At 51.2% G+C, this 20128-nt stretch overlaps 2 protein-coding genes across 3 annotated transcripts in view; both read left to right on the top strand.

Moving 5' to 3' along the window:
- ASAP3 (ArfGAP with SH3 domain, ankyrin repeat and PH domain 3) overlaps positions 1–7035 on the top strand; it is a 35221-nt gene extending 28186 nt beyond the window's left edge. For both annotated transcript variants that reach the window (XM_082615843.1, XM_082615842.1), the window contains 10 exons: positions 10–104; positions 288–465; positions 1399–1484; positions 1644–1759; positions 2376–2443; positions 2538–2645; positions 2797–2992; positions 3859–4084; positions 4661–4751; positions 5692–7035. In XM_082615843.1, the coding sequence (XP_082471969.1) occupies positions 10–104; positions 288–465; positions 1399–1484; positions 1644–1759; positions 2376–2443; positions 2538–2645; positions 2797–2992; positions 3859–4084; positions 4661–4751; positions 5692–5766 (1239 nt within the window). In that variant the 3' untranslated portion in view covers positions 5767–7035. The remainder of the gene's footprint in view (positions 1–9; positions 105–287; positions 466–1398; positions 1485–1643; positions 1760–2375; positions 2444–2537; positions 2646–2796; positions 2993–3858; positions 4085–4660; positions 4752–5691) is intronic.
- Positions 7036–10457: 3422 nt separating this feature from the next.
- The window catches only part of TCEA3 (transcription elongation factor A3), a 35494-nt gene continuing 25823 nt past the window's right edge, over positions 10458–20128 (top strand). Inside the window, exons 1-4 of the mRNA XM_082616283.1 lie at positions 10458–10715; positions 15421–15483; positions 16463–16568; positions 17049–17184. Of these exons, the coding sequence (XP_082472409.1) occupies positions 10647–10715; positions 15421–15483; positions 16463–16568; positions 17049–17184 (374 nt within the window). The 5' untranslated portion in view covers positions 10458–10646. The remainder of the gene's footprint in view (positions 10716–15420; positions 15484–16462; positions 16569–17048; positions 17185–20128) is intronic.

Below are 20128 nucleotides of genomic sequence, written 5' to 3'. Positions count from 1 at the left end.
CGAACCCAGCTGGCCTTGAACATCGGAAACACTCGCTTCAATGAGGTCATGGAGGCCCAGCTGCCCTCGCACGGCGGCCCTAAACCCTCAACTGAGAGTGACATGTAAGGCGATTCTCAGCTGGGGGCAGATTCTGGCCGGGGGATTCTGCTTCCCCGGCTCCCAGGGAGAAGTCTGGGGAGAGGGGAGCCTCAGATCTGGAAGAGTCCAGGACATGTGGGGTGGTTTCAAGGGTCAGCTGAGTAGAAACGGTCCTTGCTCTGACATCCCGCGGTTATTTTTGGCAGGAGCACCCGCAGGGACTATATCGTGGCCAAGTATGTGGAACACAGGTTTGCCCGGCGGTCCACCCCTGAGCCTCAGAGACTCTGGATGGCCATTTGCAACCGGGACCTCCTGTCTGTACTGGAGGCCTTCGCTAATGGGCAGGACTTTGGACAGCCACTGCCGGGGCCTGAGGGGCAGGTGAGAACCCTCTCCAAGGGCCACTTATAACCCAGCCACACTTAGCACGCCCCAGTCTTCCTCCAGGGCTGGCTGTTACTCCCCGCTGCCCCACCTCTGACATCTGCTCAAACCCCACCCATCAGAGGGGTAAATGGGAGAGAGCACAACTTAAGTCAGGCAATCCTGAGCCAAAATCCTGGCTCTGTCTTTTCCTAGCTGTGTGATCCTGAGCAGTTTACTGAACTCTGAGTCTCATTTTCTCATCTGTAAAACGGGTTAATGATAGCACCCATGGGGTTGAAGTGAGAATTAAGTCCCGTATGAAAGGGCCTGGTGCATAATATATGTGCGATAAGCGTTAGAATCTTTTTTTCCCTTTAATAGCCTTAGAAATGGGGAGGGGTGGGTCAGATCAGAGCAAAGAAGGCCATTGCATTGGTGATTGTAGTAACAAACATCACGTGAGCCAAGGGGGAAAGGATATCAGAGACATTTGAAGGAATAAATTGACACTGATTGGACATCAAAAATTGGATGCCATGTCTTTGAGCTGTCTGCCTGATATCTTGTGGGCTATCCAGTGGGCAGGATGGGTGTAGCACTTAGGGTAAGAATTTGGAACAGCCTACACGTGAGTGTTAAGTGAAAGCTTGAGGTTATTCGACGTCTCTGGGGGCAGTGAGAGAGGAGCAGAGAGAAGAGTCCAAGGCCATGAACCAAGTTTGGGAAACACCTTCTACTGGGGAGAAGGAGGTAGAACCACTGAAGGAAGCAGTGAGGGAATGGCCTTTCATCCTCCTCCCAAACATGAGGTTTCCCCATTCAGTTTCCTCTCTCAGGGGTTCTGGCAGCTTCATATCTGGAGGTGTCAGGGGGCAGCAAGAGCTTAAGAGGGTAATATTGGGGGGCAGGTGAACTGGGGTAAACTCAGAGGTGTGGACATGTATTCAGGCACCTGGAGAGCTTGCCCTGCACTTGGCTATCAGAGTCACCAACCAGACCTCCCTGCCCCTGGTGGATTTCATCATCCAAAACGGGTGAGAACCTCCCTGCCCACCTCCTCACGCTCCCCTTGCCTTCCTCTTCTCCCCCTCTCCTCCCTCCTTTCCTCTCTCTCTTTTCGCCCTGACTTTGACCCCTTCACCTGTCTGTTCCCTTCCTTCCTCCCTGACCCACCCCCCCACACCCCGCCACAGTGGTCACCTGGATGCCAAGGCTGCTGATGGGAACAGCGCCCTGCACTGCGCTGCTCTCTACAACCAACCCGACTGCCTCAAGCTGCTGCTGAAAGGGAGAGCCTCACTTGGCACAGGTGGGGCTCCGACAACTCCTCCATCAGACTCCCATTCCTGACCACCCCTCGTGGGGGACTTCCTGCCTTATTTCCAGACAGAGAGCTCTGGTAACAAGCATGGACTTTGCACACAGACTTGGGTTCTAATCCTGGCTTGCTTCTGACCACCTTTGTGACTTTGGGGTTTGTCCATTCATCTCTTGAACCTCAGCTTCTTCATCTGTAAAATGGGAATAATACCACTGACCTAGCAGACCTGCTGAAAGGATAAAATAAAACAACGTTTCTTAAAGTACCTAGACAAATAAACATTAACTAAATCTGAATAATAGTGCTTGTAATAGCTATGATTTACTGTTTAATGTGTACCTGGTAATGTGCCAAGTGCTCTATGTATATTAACTCATTTAATCCTCATAACAACCTCATCAGTAGTTACAAGTATCATACTCATTTTATAGATGAGAAAATTAAGGTCCAGAGAGGTTAAGTCACTTGTCCAAAGTCACACAGCCAGGAAGTAGCAGAGCCAGGATTCAAACCCAGATGATCTTGATCCCAAAGGCTCATCCTAACCTCTAAGTTATAATGCCTCTTTGACACTTACCATGACCCCTGACTTTATCCCTCACAGTGAACGAGGCAGGAGAGACAGCTCTGGACCTAGCCAGGAAGAAGCAGCACAAAGAGTGTGAGGAGCTGGTGAGGTCTAGGGAAGGAGAGGGAGCCCCTGACCCTTTCTGTCTCTCTGCTGAGCCCCTGACCTTCTGAACTACCAAGGCTTTGTTTTTGGCAGCTGGAGCAGGCCCATGCTGGGACCCTCACCTTCCCCCTGCACCTGGACTACCCCTGGGGGATTTCCACAGAGCCTGGCTCTGACAGTGAGGAGGATGAGGAAGAGAAGGTGCGTCCCAGCCCTTGTCTCTCAGGCCTCCAGACAGCCGAAGGGAAGACCTGATGGTCTTCCAGGTCCACATGGGACCTGATGTGGGGAGGGGCGGGGCTGAGCTGGAGGAAGCAAGGGCATCCTCCCTCCCACACTTTTGCCCCAGCAGCGCTGCCCGCTGAAGCCCCCAGCCCAGGTCCGCTGGGCCAGTGGGAGGCTGGACATCAGCAACAAGACCTACGAGACCATCGCCAGCCTGGGACCAGCTGCCCCTAAGATCCAGAGTGAGGATTGCCCCCCACCCTTGCCGGTCAAAAACCCTTCTCGGACCATGGCCCAAGGGCGTGCAGGACATGCCAGTGGAGGTATGGTTGGCTGCCCAGAAAAATGCTCTCATGCCGTTCATTGAGGGCCTGCTATGTGCTGGAGCACTGAGCTCAGAGTGCTGTGTTAGTCCATACCATCCTCACTGTCACCTGTCAGGTAGGGGTTATCATTTCCCCCTTACAGGTAAAGGAAGAGAGATGTTAAGTAACATGCCCAAGATCCCATAGCTAGGTCCCTGATGTGGGCTTCCAACCCAGGTCTGTCTTATTCCAAATTCCTCAATGCTTCACTGAAATAAAAAGAGAGAGAAACATTTTTTAAGCATCCACTGTGTCTTGAGTCCCTTAGGGGCTACTGAGACACGGTCTAGTGGGAGAGATAAAAACTGGAATGTAATTCATTATAATATAAGACACAGTGTGACATAGAAAATAAATTCCAAAAGGACAGAAGCAAGTTTTGTTGACTACTATTTCTCCAGCACCTAGCACAGTGCCTGGCTGTTGTCAAGAACTATTTGTTGAATGAATGAACAGGCTTGTTCTGGGAACTCGGGAGAGGGAGGGAGCCTATCCTGCTGGGATTGGTAGGTGGGTTAGGAAGGCCTCCTGGTGGGGGCAGCATCAGAGCTGAGCCTGAGGGACAAGCAGGAGAGTCCAGATTGAGGAGAGGGTGTGAGCAGAAGTGAAACAGTGCTAGTCGGTGTGGCCCTGGCCATCAGGAATGAACATCATGAACCATGAGACTGAAGCGTGATGGGGAAGAGCTGAAGGAGAGTGCTGGAGAGGTAGATGAGAGCTGGGGAATTGGGAGAGAACCATGATAAATCCCAGAGGCCAAAAGCTGCTTGGAAGTTGAGCACAGAGTAAGTGATAAAGACAGGCTTTATCACTTCTGATTTCAGATCGTTCCGAAGTTCCCAGCCTGAGCTCGGAGTCTGCTGGGGTCCCTGAGAACCTGAGCAGTCCAGCCTCCTCCTCCTCCAGCCTCACAAGCCCCGTGGAACCTGGGGGTCCCAACCAAACCCTACCCAGCTCTGAAGAGGGCCTTTGGGAGCCCCCGGGCCCCTCCCGACCCAGCCTGACATCTGGAACCACCCCTTCAGAGATGTATCCCCCTGTCAGGTTCAGGTTGGTGAAAGCCCAACTGTGTAGTCTCAGCAGGTCTCCTGACCTCTCTGAGCATCCATTTACTTCGCTACCTCTAAACGGTGCCTGCCTGAAGCCTGGGATACCTTCCAGCGCTGAGGCCCATGAACAATGCAGAAATGCTAGACCTTAAGTAGAGGGTGATTGGACCCCTTCCTCCTTCACACACCTGCTCCTGCGTCTGGCCTGGAGAGCTGGGGAGGGGTCTGGGGCTCAGGCTGCTGAAGCTGGAAGAGCGAAGGCCTAGTGCCAACTGTGGCTTGTTCTAGAGGTTCTCAGTGGGGTTTTCACTCTGTCCCCACCTCCAGCCCAGGATCCAGTCCTCTCTTCCTTGCAAACCCTTTCAGTTTGGAGTTTGGGGAATAGATATGGTGAAATTTTCAGTGTGGAGGTCAGTTCCGGGCCTCTGGGGCCTGTGATGCACCCAGCCTGGGGGCCTCGTGAACTCTCTACCCACCCAGTCCAAGCCCCCAGCCTTGCTCTATCCCTGAGCCCTTTCCCCTACTCTAAGGGGCTCTCTGGGTGCAGGGGTCACCTTGGCCTTTCCCTGTCTTCCAGCTCTGAGAGCACTCGCTCCTATCGGCGGGGGGGCCGGAGCCTGGAGGACTGTCCTTCAGCCCGGCAGCCTCTCCCCAGGAGGAACATGCCGGTAAGACTCCGGGACTGTGGTTTGAAGGGCGGTGATAGGGTACGTGGGAGGCGGAGCTGGTCAAGAGTAAGTGTATTAGGGCGGCAGACCTCTCTCCAGGGCTGGGGGCAGCCACCATTTGCCCAGTCCCTGTCCTGGTGCTCCTCCTTCCCCAGTCCAGGATGGGTGCAGCTGGGGTGAGCCCAGGCCTTGAGAGGCGGCAGAGGTGACAAGGCCCAAGCTCTGACTGTTCCCTAAAGGAGGGTGAGCAAAGCTGTGTCAGCCAGGCTGGTGGCTCAGAGAAGGAAGCGCTCCCTGCAGACGAGGAAGGATTAGGGTGGCCGTGTACCAGCCATTGGTTTGCACAGCTCTCCCCTTGTACAGGAGTCTCCTGGAATCCACTGAAACTTCCAGGCATAGAGGGATGTGACAGGGACAAGGCAAGAGCTGTCATCCTTAATCCAGCTTCTCCCTGCTGAATCACAGAGTCTCGCACAATCATACATATTTAGATGAGGAGCCTGGGAGTGGGCATAGGACAGAGGCAGTTGTGCCGAGAAGGAAGCCATCTCTGTTCCTGGTTCCCCTGGGGATTTGTCGGGGTTGGCGTTGGTTGTCTGTGTTGAGAGTAGGGGATGGAAGGAGCTGGGTCTCTCTAGGGAATCATCATCCTCAGTCTATCAGAGTCAGGCACCAGACACAAATGTGTGTCTACAACCAGGTGTCCATCACCTAGCATTTAGTTGATGCCTGTTGTTGAGACATATGTGATAATAAGAGCCTGGGCTTGGAAGCGTGGAGGTCTTGGAAAAGTGGCTTCACTTCTTCAAGCTTCAGCTTCATCTGTAAAATAGGGATAATTTCATGTTCCCACAATAGGACCTTTTGAAACTGAGTGAGATAAACAGCTGGTATATAACAGGTGCTTAAGAAATGTCAATTTTGATCCTTCTCTTTCCAGGTTGGCTTCACTGAAGGAGACGGTTCAAGGACTGGGGTTCTCCCAGCAAGTTCTGTGCAGCTTTTGCAAGACTAGCTCCTTACTAGCCCTTGCGTGCCTGAACCACCCCCATGCTGGACGCCAGCATTCAGAGCTAGGACTTGAGCCCACAAGACTGGGGAGCTGAGGTGTTTATGCCCTGGGGTCTTGCTGTCTCTGTCCCTTGTGCCTCTGTGGCTGGCCTTCCTCCCTGACATGGGCCCATGCCCCTGCCAAGGACACTAGGCCCCTCCATGTTAGGGCTGATGGCGGTTTGTCTCCATCTCATACCTGCCAGGGACCAGGGAGCCCTATGGCTGGACCCAAGTGCTCCTGACCCAGCTCCAACTTCAGAGCCTTCAATCCCTCATCAGACCAGGACTGTGTTTCTTCCATCAGTCTGGGGGGCTCTAACCTGCCTTCATCATTCTGCAGGCCAGGGATTCTGCCAGACTAGGACTGTCTTCTCAGCCATTCATTAGCCTAGTATTCTTTGACTGAGTTCTGGCTCTTTATCCATTCCTGTGCTAGGCACTGCAGATGTCATAGGAATAAGACAAAGGTCCTACAGATGTGGTCCCTTTCTGGGCAGCCGGTCCCACGAATTAGGCTTGGAAATGGGCAGGGCTAGATTCCAGAGGATGGTTCTGGGCTTAGGGGCAGACTGACCATCAGCTGGCTTACACCTGAATAGCACTGCAGTCGTCTACAGCCTGTATCCATTCTGGTTTCTCAGTGCCCATGCTGTACTGGCTGTTAAATAAATATTCTGAATATCACTCCTTTTGATGGACAGCACAGCCTTGCTGGGGACCTCTGTTATAATAGATTCCCAGCCAGGAAGTAGAGGAGGGTTCACGCCCATTTGCTTACTCTCCTTGATTTAGCAAGAATGAAAGGAATAGTCTGGGATGATTATCCTCACTTCTCTCCTCTTTCTGTCAGTCAACTCAGGAACCTTCCAGTCTCGGGGGAGGAAAGGGCCAAGAAAGGAAAAAGGAGAATGAGAGAAATGGAGGGTGGAGACTTAAAGGTTCTACTTCCCAGCGCCAGAAATTCCACCGTCGCTTTCAGGCCCATGTTGGAAAACCTAAGCCCTCATCAGTCTCTAACAGGTCAGCTTTATAGGCACTGGGCGCTGGGCCCTGGCAGGGATGGACCAGGACAAACAGGGGAGGCCAGAGGATGCCAATGGCCAATGCAGCAGCCTGGTCCGGGAGGCTGCGCTGTTTACCCTGGAGACCTGACAGGTCTGTGATCCCACAGGAGCGAGGTTGTTTTCAGAGCCCCCAGTGTCTTGTTATTTCACTCATCTCTAATAAAAGATTTTTCAGAGTAAATTTCAGTGGTTTCATTTATGTTCTCTGAAGAACCATCGGGAAGGGGAGGGTTTCTTAGGGCTTGAAATTCTTTCTCTAGACCTCCTAAGAGGGACAGCCTGGTGTACAGCAGTGGTTTGCAACCAGGGGTGATTTTCCCCCAGGGGATATTTGACAAGGAAGACACATTTTTTATTGTTCCCAACTGGAGGGTGCTGCTGGCATCTAGTGGCTAGAGTTCAGGGATGCTGCTAAACATTCTTCAATACACAGGCCAGCCCCTGCGAACAATGAATTATCCAGTCCAAAACGGTAATAGTGCCGAGGTTGAGAAACCCTGGTGTGAGGAAAGAGCACTGGACTAGGAGTCTGGAGACCTGCAGTTTAACTCTGCCACAGTCCCTGCTTATTTGTGAGGTGATCCCACAGTGGGTAGTAGGGATGTGAAAAAAAAGGAACGTGCCATCAAGTTATCCCATCAGGAGTGAAGAAATTGGTGTATTTACTACCAACTCTGGTCTCTCGCTGGTTCAAGGGTCCTTTCTGGGGGTGTCAATTCCTAATTCTCTACTTCCAGGCTGCCCTGAAGCCCTCAGTCAGAGAGATGCAGGAAGCTGTCAGAGGTGTGTCCAGGAATTGCCTGCTGGTGACCTCCAAGGTGGATGGGTAGGCAGAGGGGATGTAGAGGGTATTGACCTGTCTGATACGGTTGAGCAGTGCAATCCTGGGCCTCACTGGACCTCAGTCTTCCAACCTGTACAAAGAAAGGGTTGGACTTGATGTTTTCTTAGGGTCCTTCAAGCCCTGAAGTCTTGTCTTCTTTTGATGTCACTCAACTCACAGTGGGAGCTGGGTGGAAGTTTGAGGAAACTCAAATCTGCTTTTTCTAAAAGGCAATCCTAAGTAATTGCAGACAGCTGTCTCTTCAACCCAGAGGGGCTTGCTTGGGGGTTGGCCAAGAAGTTTTAGTCTAACCTCCTAAAAGTGGCCTACAGCGCTTTTCATGGTCAGGCCCCACCCACCTCTGACTCTCTGCCCCTCCCCTCCGAACACCCCTCTCATCGCTGTGCTGTAGCCACACCAGTTTTTTTTTTTTTTTTTTTTTTTCTTTTTGCGGTATGCGGGCCTCTCACTGTTGTGGCCTCCCCCGTCGCGGAGCACAGGCTCCGGATGCGCAGGCCCAGCGGCCATGGCTCACGGGCCCAGCCGCTCCGCGGCATATGGGATCCTCCCAGACCGGGGCACGAACCCGTATCCCCTGCATCGGCAGGCGGACTCTCAACCACTGCGCCACCAGGGAGGCCCAGCCACACCAGTTTTTCCTTCAAGCCCCGACACGTGAAGCACCCTCCCTTCCCCAAGCTTTGCACATTCGGAACTCCAGGAGGACTGATTTGTACCTCTCAGGATGCTCAGGGCTAAAAGTTCTGGCACCTAGTAGGTGCTCAATAAATATATGTATAAATGTTTCTTCTCCTCTTACTTTAACACTCTCCTCTTCCTCCTCCCAAGTCCCACTCAGCACTTCCACCCAAAGTTTAAACTTCATTTCTTCAGAGAACATGACACCCCAAATGGTGCAAGTCCCCTCAGATGTCTGCAAGTTATCCTCTACTTCTTCCTGACCCTCATCCCAGTTGTGATAACACAGAATTGATGGTGTCTGTATTTGTTTAAGGTTTTTCTTACCCATAGACTGAGTCTCAAGCTTGCTGGGATTGGGTCTGTCTTATTCATTGCTTGGACATTTGATACGTATCTGTTGAATGAATGAGAAACCCACCCCTTCCTACCTTGGTTCCAGCACAGTTAGAAGATTTAACCAAAATTTTAGAAATGGAGACCTGATTGAAAAACAAGGTGCTTATTTGGGGTTTGTTAGCACTGCACTCCTGGAGACACAGATTCAAGAAGCACTTCAGGGCTTCCCTGGTGGTGCAGAGGTTAAGAATCTGCTCTCCGCAACAGGAGAAACCACCACAAGAGTAGCCTCCGCGTGCCAGAACTAGAGAAAGCCTGCCCTCAGCAACAAAGACCCAAGGGGGCCAAAAATAAATAAAATAAAATAAATATATATATTTATATATAAAAAGAAAAGCTTCAATCGTGTTCTGCAGGACTACAAAATGGGGAGGCTTATAAAGGCAGAAACCGCAAGGTTACAGTTAGTTACAGGAGTTGTTTATCAAGAATTACAATTGGAGCTGGCCAGAAGTAAAGGCGCTTATTAAATAAGGATTGGTTGGGGTCCGAAATGGTTGCATAATTACAAGGGGAGACCTTGAGACCATAAGGTTTGCAGGTGGCAAGTGTTGTTCTGAGTACTCTGGTGATGTCCGTGGATCTGGTACAGCTCAAAGGAAGTTCAGGTTTTCAGTGATGCAGAGATGTGTCTGAAACCAGATCCTCAACTGCTACCAGACTCCATTTTTGTATGCCTTAACTGTGATCACTCTATGCTAATTTCAATTTGTCATCAGAAGCCAGGTGAGTCCACCCTGTGATGGAGGAGGATGAGGTTCTCTAAGGTTCTCTCAGGAAAGTCTGGAGATTTCATTGAACACTCCAAGCCACAACTTCCCATTCCCACACACTGCGGACCATTTTTCATGCCTCCCTTCCAGGCCCATAAGCACCCACACACACACTCCACACACACATAGGTCATTTTCTATCAATTAAACTCCCGTTTAGGAAGGGATCTGGGTCTGCTGGGGACACTTGGAAGGTCCTTCCACAGGAACACCGATGTGTGCACAGCTGTGGAGGCATGATTCTGTTTCCTCCCTTCCAGATCCAATCCCATTGGGGAGGCAGTGTCCTGACTCCGACTAAATAAAGGGCACATGCACCTGGACACGGATTTCTCAAAGTCTGGTGCGCTTAAGAATTTCCCAAGCCCTCACTACTCAAAGTGTAGTCGTGGGGCCAGCAGCACTCGGGAGCTTGTTAGAAATGCAAAACGTCACTGTAAGAAACAAAACTGAGGGCAACAGTGGGCCTGGATGCACGCGTGTGCACGAATAGTGAGCACAGGGTAGGACAGAATTGGATTTAATGATCATGCAAAATAATGTGATTCAAGCGTACCGAACTGCCTCCACTTGGGCATAGGCATGAACTAGGTCCGCCGGCTTTGAGCTGCAACGGTGCAGAGACACGGGAGCCCAGAACTCTTCTGGAAGCTCCCGGGGCACCCTCGGGTGCCCTCCTCGCCGCAACAGCCTCTTGTGTCCAGGGACGACGGCCTCCGCATTCGCCAGAGAGCCCTCCTTCCCAAATCTCCCTTCAGCTCCCGGCGCCCCAGGACCGGCCCGAGGTGGAGGGCCCGCTCTCGCAGCCTCGTCCCTCTCTCGGGTGGCCCGACTGGAGGGCGCGGGCAATCTTTGCCCCGGCGAGTCCTTGAAGTCTATATTTAGTGCACGCCACCCCTCCCCCACTGTCGGGAGGCAGGCGGCCGACGGGGTGTGGGGGGGAGAGCCCCGCCCCCGCCGGGCGTGTGTGTCGGGTGCGTCTGGGGCCCGCGCGGCTTGCGCGCTCTCAGCCTTTGCGCCTCCGGCACCCGAAACCCGGCTGCAGCCCCTGCGCCCCTCGTCCCGCCGGGCGTCGCGGGCCAACATGGGCCAGGAAGAGGAGCTGCTGAGGATCGCCAAGAAGCTGGAGAAGATGGTGGCCAGGAAGAACACGGTGAGGCTGCAGAGTTCGGCCCACAGCCCCAGCCCCCGGGAGGCGCGGCGCGTGCGAGCCCGGGAGTCCCGGGGGCCCGTGCTGGCTGGGCGCCCGGAAGGCGCGTGCGGGACTCGGGGACCGGAGGGAGGCACGGCCGGGGCAGGGCTCAGAGCCCCTTGGGGACTGCTGGCACCTCGGGGTGGGCGTGTGCACGGCCCGGGGCTCCGGGGTGGACCGTGCCGGCCCCAAAGACTGGGCTTGTGCACGTACGCCTGGACGTGCAGGGTTGGGGCCCCTGGGTAGCTTGTGCAGGGCCCGGGAAAGAGAGTGAAGAGACCGGCAGCTGGAAAAGGACTTTCGAAGCCCCGGGACTCGGCGTGTGCAAAGCCCGGGGAGCGGCGGCGACTGCGGAACGGGGGAGCCGGAGACGGGGGAAAACAAAATTCTGGGTGACCCGAGAAGGGGCAAAGAAACGAACTGATGAGGGGTGCTGAGCCGCGTCTACCCCGCACCCCGGGAGTGGATCTGGCGGAGAAAAGCGAAGGGCCTCGGATCCCGCAACCCCACAGCTTGAGGCTCCAGGAGCTGCTCTGTTTGCAACTCTCCCTTTCCTTGGCCGAGGGTTGGGGCCCAGGCGGGCGGGGGCCGAACAGGTGTCGGGCAGCCGCTGCGCCCATGGGGCCCGCGGGGCGGGGGAAGGGGGACCGGCTGTAGGCCTGGGCTGCGTCGCAGAGGAGGCTGGGGGGAGAGGGGGGGCCGGAGGTTGCAGGGAATCAAGGATGGAGGCCTCACCTGCGGATCCCTGAGCGCTCAGTGCCAGGAGCCCTTAGCGCGGGCAGACTTGAAGTTAATGTTTGATCCTCCCTGTGATCTTTGCCTCAAGTTGGCTGCCGCCCTGTTGCCTAGACAAGCAAACTTGGCCTTGGGACGGGGAGGGCTGGAGCTCACCAGGAAAGGGAAGAGAGAGGAGGTAGGCCAGCAGGCAGGTCCCTCACTTTGCCCTGTCCCAGAGCCCTCCTCCTCCCACCATCTGTAGGCATGTGCTGGAGCAGGACCTGAGTTTCCAGCACATTCTGTAATCCTAGGAGCTTGAGAGAGGGATGGACCCTAAGAGTGGTTTTAGAGCAGAGAAGAGGGAGAGGTCGCTGGATCCATGGAGTGTCAGGGAGCTCTCCAGTAGACATGGGCAGTAATGAGTTGGTGTCCATACAAAGACCAGAGCCTCAGTTTCTTCATCTGTAAGAAGATGAGATTACATACCTCCTGGGAAGGAATGTCACTGGATTTTTGTCTCTGCTGGTGGTGGTGAGGGTGGAAGAGATGTGAAATCCTTAGGAAGACCTGGACTGGTGCTTGGGAAGGCTTAGAGAGTGACTCCTGCTTTTGCACAGCCAGAGGAAACACAGAAACCTGCAGAGTGTTGGGAGCCCCCATTCCAGTATGCTCCAAAGTCAGTGAAACTGAGCCTCAAGTCATCAGGCTCAACTGGGGGCGGCAGAGCCCAGCCCGGGGCTCCTGAACCAAACTCCAACTCAAGTAGACAGGTTACCCCAGCCCTGCCCCTTGCTGACCCCAGGGCCAGGAGATTCTGGGCCTCTGGGTGAGGGGTGCGGGGGCAGCTTAGGAAACCTGAGAAAGGCAGCTTGGCTGAGGAGGAAGGGACCTGCCCTGGCCTCTCCTCACTCCTTTTATGGACCTAGACCCACCACTCTACTTTCCCTCTCTGGCCTCGATTTCCTCTTCTGTGAAATGGGAAGAGGAAATGGTGTCCCTTGGCGAGGATTCCTGTGGAAGTACCCAGAGCTTTCTCCAGGAAAGATGCAAGTCCGGCCTCAGGGTCCCTGTAGCACAGAGCCAGTCTGCAGCCACGTCTGCGCCTGGGTTCTTGGCAGCATCTCGGTGGGCACAGAGCTCTGGGCATGTGACCTAGAAAGGTGGGGCCTGCTCTGGGAGCGAAAGTGGGCCCGCCCAGTGGTGGTTAGGGAGAGGAGGACACACTTCCTGTAATAAGACGGATCTTCCACGTTGCAGCTCAGGCCCAGGGTTTACTGCCAATTACTGAAGTCCCAGCAACTTAGAGCTTTTGTCAGATGCCGGGAGCACGCAGCAACTGTAACAGCTTCAGACTTACAGCCAAACATCCTTATGATCACACACAACAAACATAACTACATACATGCAGCCACACACAATATAGCTAAACAAGCAACTATGAACATAACTACGTAAAAGACGTGGTTACTGACCCTGACATGACTGACACACTGACCATTATATTTGCAGAAGGATACACAAAGACAACTACACACATGCCTACACGTGTGCATACACACAATAAGCTACACCCCGACATGCAAATCTACAAACTTAGCAGACAGCCACACTTACATGTTCAGACATGTTATGACACGGCCATCATCTCTCAAAGACAAACATATTATGCTTCGAGCAGCATACACACAGCAGCTCCCTACCTGGACCAGAGGTACTGCTGGCTGCACATCCCATTCGTGCATGCAGAGAGACACAGCTGGCAACATTTGCACAAGGCTTTGTGAGCCCAGCTACAACCCAGGCTCATGGCTGTTCTCCAACATGACCCAGTTATACAGTGTGACGTGCAGAGGCACACGCCCAGTGGTGAGCCGGAACTGGCTTAACACTGTTGAACTTTCAGGAATTTTGCAAGCCAGTTTTAAATACAGCCATTATTTTTAACATTAAATTATATGCTTACATTAAATAAATTATATTAAAAACAAAGGTCATAAATACTCCAAAATCATCACTTCTTTATTATTTTATTGCATTTTACTGTCATCTGTGGTCTGGAGGTTATTTACTTCTGTTATATCAATATGGTTTCGCATCACACATCTCTTCCCAATACCTCCTTCAGGTCAGTCACAACATATTGGTATCTTGACATTGGCCATGGGAGGAGTATTGACACCACAGAAATGGGCAAACACTACAAATCAATTTTTTTCCTTTGAGAACTTGTTGTTAAACATTGACCAACATACCACTGCACTTACCCATGTTGATATTTCATGATTGCACACGTCTAGCCAGACCTATGTCCATACCTACCTATATGGTTGTATATTGGGTCGAACCCAAAGGGCCTAAGTTTGAATCCCAGCTCAGTTCCTATTTCTCTTCTCTGAAAATGGGATAATGTTTCTGTAAAAATGGGAATAGTAATAGGACCTACCTCATGGGGTCATTGAGAGAGTTAGAAGAGATAATGTATGTAAAATACTTAGAATCGTGTCCAGCAGATAATAAGCCTTTAATTAGTGATACATGCAGGCTTATGTGCCCACAAGTTCACATGCATACACATCCACAGGTCACACCTTGGGAAACAGACTATGAACCCAAGTTCTAAGGGAGGCTGAGGACTGACAGAGGGCAGCTCTTGGGATGTGGCCCAGGAAGACTAATACGGAGGGGCTTGGTGGCTGGCAGTGCACAGTGGGACCAAGACTTGGGGCATACAGAGCACAGTCAGCTGGTGCTCCCCAGGGAACCCATCTCAGGACTGGAGACCGAGGCTGGCTTCTAGGAAGTGGGTGGAAAGAAAGAGAAGGCTGAAATGGGTCAGGGGTTGTTCAGGGCCTGGCAGCCAACAGCTTTTCACATCCGAGTCTCCTTTCTTCCCCTCCCACTCTCCCACTCTGCCTTCTGCTTTCTGCTTTATTCATTCACTCAGGGAGATGCTCCCTGAGTGATGAGTTCGGTATGCTGACCCCGGAGGTCTCAGAGATTAAACAGTCCTCTTCACCGGAGAGAAAAGAAAGTACATGTCCACACAAACACTTGTACATGAACGTTCCCAGCAGCTTTATTTGTAATTGCTGCAAACTGGAAACTACCTAACAGTACCATTAACAGGTGAATGGATAAACAAATTGTGGTATATACATGCAATGGCAAACAACTCAGAAATAAAAAGGAACTGTGGATCTGTGCAACAACGTGCATGAATCTCAAAATGATTACACTGAGTGAAAGGAGGCAGGTGTGAAATTCCATTACAGTCACTTTCTATAAAATCCTTAAAAATGCAAGCTCATCTAGAGGGGTTGGGGGTGCAGCGAGGGATGTATAACAAAGGGGCACAAGGAAAATGTCGGGGATGCTGACTATGTCCTTATCTTGACTGTGGTGATGGTTTCAGGGGAGTATATGTGTGTCAAAACTCATCACATTGTAGCCTACAACATGTGCGTTTTATTGTATGTCAGTTATACCTCTATAAAGCTGTTTAGAAAAAGCCACAGTCCTCAACCTACAGACGTTCCCAGTTGGGAAGTGAGGGGAGGCAGATACAGACATAAAAGCGGAAGCAATAAGCCATGAAGCAATTAAATTCAGAGGAAGAGATGGGGAAGGGAAGAGCATGCCCAGTGGAAGGAACAGCAGAACCAATGGCTGGGGGTCAGGGTGAGTGGGTAGGGCTGGACCCTGGCTCAGAGGGGCTTGAACCCACCACCCAGGGTGGTGGGAGGTGAAGTTAGAGAGCTGGTTTGGGGCAGAAGCTTTTCCTTCTCTCCTCCTTCTGTTCTTTGACCACTTGGCTGCCTGCATCCTGTCACTGGAAGAGTCTCCTCCCTACCTCCTGCCACCCTCCTTCCCACTGAGACCACACAATGGTCAGAGAGGGTCCTGGGGCAGACCCCACGGGCCTCAGCCCTCACCTTGTGGCCTCCCACAGGAAGGGGCCCTTGACCTTCTGAAGAAGCTGAACAGCTGGCAGATGTCCATCCAGCTACTCCAGGTGTGTGGGGATGGGCAGTGCCTGGAGTGGAGGGTGACTTTGTGGGGCAGGGAAAGACCCTTTAGGGGGAGCCCTCCAAGGATGGGGTCTGGGAGGAATTTCTGAAGGGAAGGCAGCAGGATGGGATCTTGAGGTACTCTGGGGGTGGGAACCCAGGCCTTTAGATGATGGCAGGGTAGCTTCTAAGCCCTCGGGACCCTCTGGGTCTGGGGGAAAGACTGACTTGCTTTCCTTGTGTACCCCAATTCCCAAGGCCCTGGGCCTGTGGGATCCAAGAGGCCAGTGACTCAGGGAGAGGGAAAAGCCCCCCATTTTTTTTTTTTTTTTTGCGGTACGCGGGCCTCTCACTGTTGTGGCCTCTCCCGTTGCGGAGCACAGGCTCCAGACGCGCAGGCTCAGCAGTCATGGCTCACGGGCCCAGCCGCTCCACGGCATGTGGGATCTTCCCGGACCGGGGCACAAACCCGTGTCCCCTGCATCGGCAGGCGGACTCTCAACCACTGCGCCACCAGGGAAGCCCAAACCCCCAATTTTTGGATCCTCCATGTGTTACCCGTGTAGCCCCCAAACTTTACCAGAAGCTCTTGGCCCTGAAAAATTAGCACATACCCAAGCTGTAGTAGCCAGAGCTGTGTCTTAAGCTGAAATTTGGACTCAAAAGACACCAGGGGGCAGAGAATGGGGAGGAGTCCTGGTCATCAGCCAGACCCACCACCACTGCTCCAGCTTTTCACCAGAGCCACAGTTACCCATCCCTGCAGGGCGCTGGGCCTTGGGCACTGACCTCACTCAGGACAGCAGGTCAGGGCCTCGGTTATAAGGTCAGGGTTATTACCTCAGCCACAGGTCCAGGCTGGGACTCGGGAGAGGCTCGGCCAGGGGAAGGGGGTGATTGAGCTGGGGCAGGTCTTGCCAATGAAGGCAGCCAGTCCAGTGGGTCCTAATTCCCAGACCGGCCACTAACCCTCTTGCTTTGCAGACCACCAGGATTGGAGTTGCCGTGAATGGGGTCCGCAAGCACTGCTCTGACAAGGAGGTGGTGTCCTTGGCCAAAGTCCTCATCAGAAACTGGAAGCAGCTGCTGGGTGAGAGGGGCAGGGTCGCTTGGGCCAAGTTTTCCTCCCAGCACCTGGATGGACGGTGCCCAGCTTATCACAGGCACTCAGTGTATGGTTGTTGAATGACTTAATAAGTGACAGATGGCCTCTAGTGGGACTGCCAGTGCTTGTCTAAACAAGTGGGAGATTTGTAGATGGGTGGGTTTTCCTGTACATGTTCCTATGTATATATATCTGTGTGCTTGTGTGTTTGTACATATCTGTATATACACATTGATATGAATATGTGCATAGGTGTGTGCAAAGGTCTTCCTGTCCCCATGTGTGAGCTTCGGTTTGCACACACGTGTGCATATTGGATATGCGCTTGTTTCTAAACAGGTATTTGTTGGGGGAGGGGGAGGCTATCTCAGTCCCTGACCTTTGCTCCTTCCTCCCCACGTCCTGGGTTGGGCTGAGACAGAAAGTTAAGGAACAATGTCACCATTTTGTTTTTACGCTCCCCAGCCCCCCCAAAAGGAGAAAAAGGAGAAGAAAGAGTGAAAGCAAAGAAGAAGGATAAAGGGCTTGACTGTTCAGATTGGAAGCCAGAGACAAGCCTTTCTCCGCCAAGGAAAAAACGAGTGGAAGAGCCCAAAGACAGGTATTTTTTCTGGGATGGAGAGAAGGGAGCTGACACTTGTCACATCCTATGGCAACACCTCTGTTTATATAACTTCATTTAATCCTCACACACTAGGAGGTGGCTATTGTTATTATCTCCTACAGTGCCCCCTCTGGGGGTCTTCTTGGCTCAACCAGACAGACTCACAAGACCCAAACAGGCCATCCCTGACACAGGCTTTGCCTAGAAGGATTCAGGGACAGGAGACGCACTGTGCCAGCAGGGTAGCCTCAGGTGTTTCTCATCACCAAGAGTTCTCATAGGGGACCAGCCGCGTCCAGAGCTATTCTCTGGCCCACCCAGGTGACATTCTCAGGTGCAGAGAATGAGACCACAATGGGTGGGAACCCCCTGACTTAGAAGCCCCACATCCTAAATCTTATAACAGTCCCATAGACAAAGCTTCCAGGATCCCAGCAAAGGCAATGACCAGTTACAAGAGCAATGACCACTGCACTCAGGGTAGCCCAAAAGCTGTGGTTTCCCACTAATCCTTTATAGTTCTTTCATAGCCCTTCCTGTCTAGACACAGTTCACCAATCAGTACTCATTTGCACTAGAAGCAACGCTGCCTATTAGTACAGCTGACGTTCCACCTTTGTCAGGGTTCCAGGTAAATGGGGCTAGGAACTTACTTGTCCACAGAGAAGGAAAAGTGTTTTGTTGGCTCTTTATTCAAATTGCCAATTTGCGACGCGGAAGCTGAAGGTTGGGGAGCAGGGCCTTTCCCAAGATCACACAGCCATTATGTGACAGAGTGGGATTCCCATCTTTGTCTGTCAGGCCCCCAGACCTCTGCTGAGGTCTCAACACCGTGCCCGTTCCCCTTTGCCCACTGCAGCCAGGATCCCCCAAAATGCATGACTTTCTGATAGACCCAAATGCCTTATCCATGACAGTAGATAAAAGCCTTCATGGATGGATTAGTAAGTCCTACCTATTCCCTGTGTGACTAGAAAGATCACTTCATTCCTTAGGGAGGGGGTCATCTAATAGATAAGGGGGTGAGACTAGATAACACTGAATGGTACCTGATGGTACTAGATAATACAGATAGTATCGTGATATACCAACATTTTTAATGTACATGCCTTTTTTGCCAAATATATCCACTACAAGGAATTCATTTTAAGGAATTAATCAGATTAAACATACAGATGTTATGTTCTGTGTGTAACATTTTTCAGCTGACATTTCTGAAACATTTTTTCCTCTGAACGCTGTTTAAATGAATGTTTATTATAATTCTATGAAATAAGTGTTTTTAGGAAATGATGCTATAAGAGGAGTGTTTCTTGACCAGGAGGGAGATATACCTCCACCACACTACTCCCATTTTTAGTTGTAAGAATAACTGTGGGGCAGAGGAGATGCTCCATGCTACTCTTCCTGCAATGCACAGAATAGTCCTACACACCAAAGAACCATTTATTATGTTCAAAATGCCAATAGGGCCCCCATGGAGAGAATGGAAGAATATTTAATGACGTGGAAAAATATTCACTAAGTATTAAGTGAAGCTGTGTACTGTATAGTGCACTATATAGTATGATTCCATTTTTATAAAAATTAAATAAGTGAATTTTATGTACATGCATAGGAAAAAAGACATGAAGGATATACACCAGGATGGTAATAGTGATTATTTCTGGGCGGTAAGATTGAGAGGTTTTTTTCCTTTTTTTTCTTCGTCTTCTTTTTTTTTTTAAGATTTATTTTTATTTATTTATTATTTATTTTTGGCTGCATCGGGTCTTAGCTGCGGTATGCGGGATCTTCGTTGAGGCGTGCGGGATCTTTCGTTGCGGTGCGCAGGCTCTTCATTGCGGTGCGCGGGCTTGTCTCTAGTTGTGGCGTGTGGGTTTTCTCTCTCTAGTTGTGGCACTCAGGCTCCAGGGTGTGTGGGCTCTGTAGTTTGCGGCACACAGGCTCTAGTTGAGGCGCACGAGCTCAGTAGTTGTGGCACACAGGCTTAGTTGCCCCGCGGCATGTGGGATCTTAGTTCCCTGACCAGGGATTGAACCCATGCCCCCTGCATTGTAAGGCAGATTCTTTACCACTGGACCACCAGGGAAGTCCCTCTTCTTCTTTTTGCAAATTTCTGTATTCCTAATATTTTCCCAATAAATATGTACCAATTTTGAAATGAGAAAAAATAATGAAACTTCTTTAAAAAACAAAATTGTATCTGTGTGATTGTAATTAAGAAGAGCTTCATATTCTATGTTTTACAATAAAATTTTTTCATCTGTATTGTTTTTTTCACAATGATTCTGTATTGCTTTTGAAATCAGAACAACAGTACTTTTAGGGCCTTCCTGGTGGTGTAGTGGTTAAGAATCCGCCTGCCAATGCAGGGGACACAGGTTCGAGCCCTGGTCCGGGAAGATCCCACATGCTGTGGAGCAACTAAGCCCGTGCACCACAACTACTGAGTCTGCGTTCTAGAGCCTGCGAGCCACAACTACTGAGCCCGCGCACCACAACTACTGAAGCCCATGCGCCTAGAGCCCATGCTCTGCAACAAGAGAAGCCACCGCAATGAGAAGCCCATGCACCGCAACAAAGAATAGCCCCTGCTCACAGCAACTAGAGGAAGCCTGCATGCAGCAGCGAAGACCCAATGCAGCCAAAAATAAATAAATAAAATACATTTTAATAAATAAATAATAAAAAGTAGGAAAAAAAATCACTCACATCCCCACCACCCCAAAACAATCACTATTAATATTTTGTTATATGTTTTTTCTTTCTATTTTCTCTTTGTTTTCTATAATCATCATCAATTTTATAGTCTGCTTTTTAAAATGCAGTACTTGTCAAAAGATTGTGTAATCTTTTGTATGTTCTATTCCTTTCATTTTGCTAATTTTGCAATTGTATCCCACTTGGAGAAATCCTGATTGGCATTTAACTTTTCACA

The sequence above is a fragment of the Mesoplodon mirus genome (assembly GCF_964341445.2).
Source record: "Mesoplodon mirus genome assembly, chromosome: 3".
In the NCBI taxonomy this organism is placed as follows: domain Eukaryota; kingdom Metazoa; phylum Chordata; class Mammalia; order Artiodactyla; family Ziphiidae; genus Mesoplodon; species Mesoplodon mirus.
This window is presented reverse-complemented; position numbering and strand designations above follow the sequence as displayed.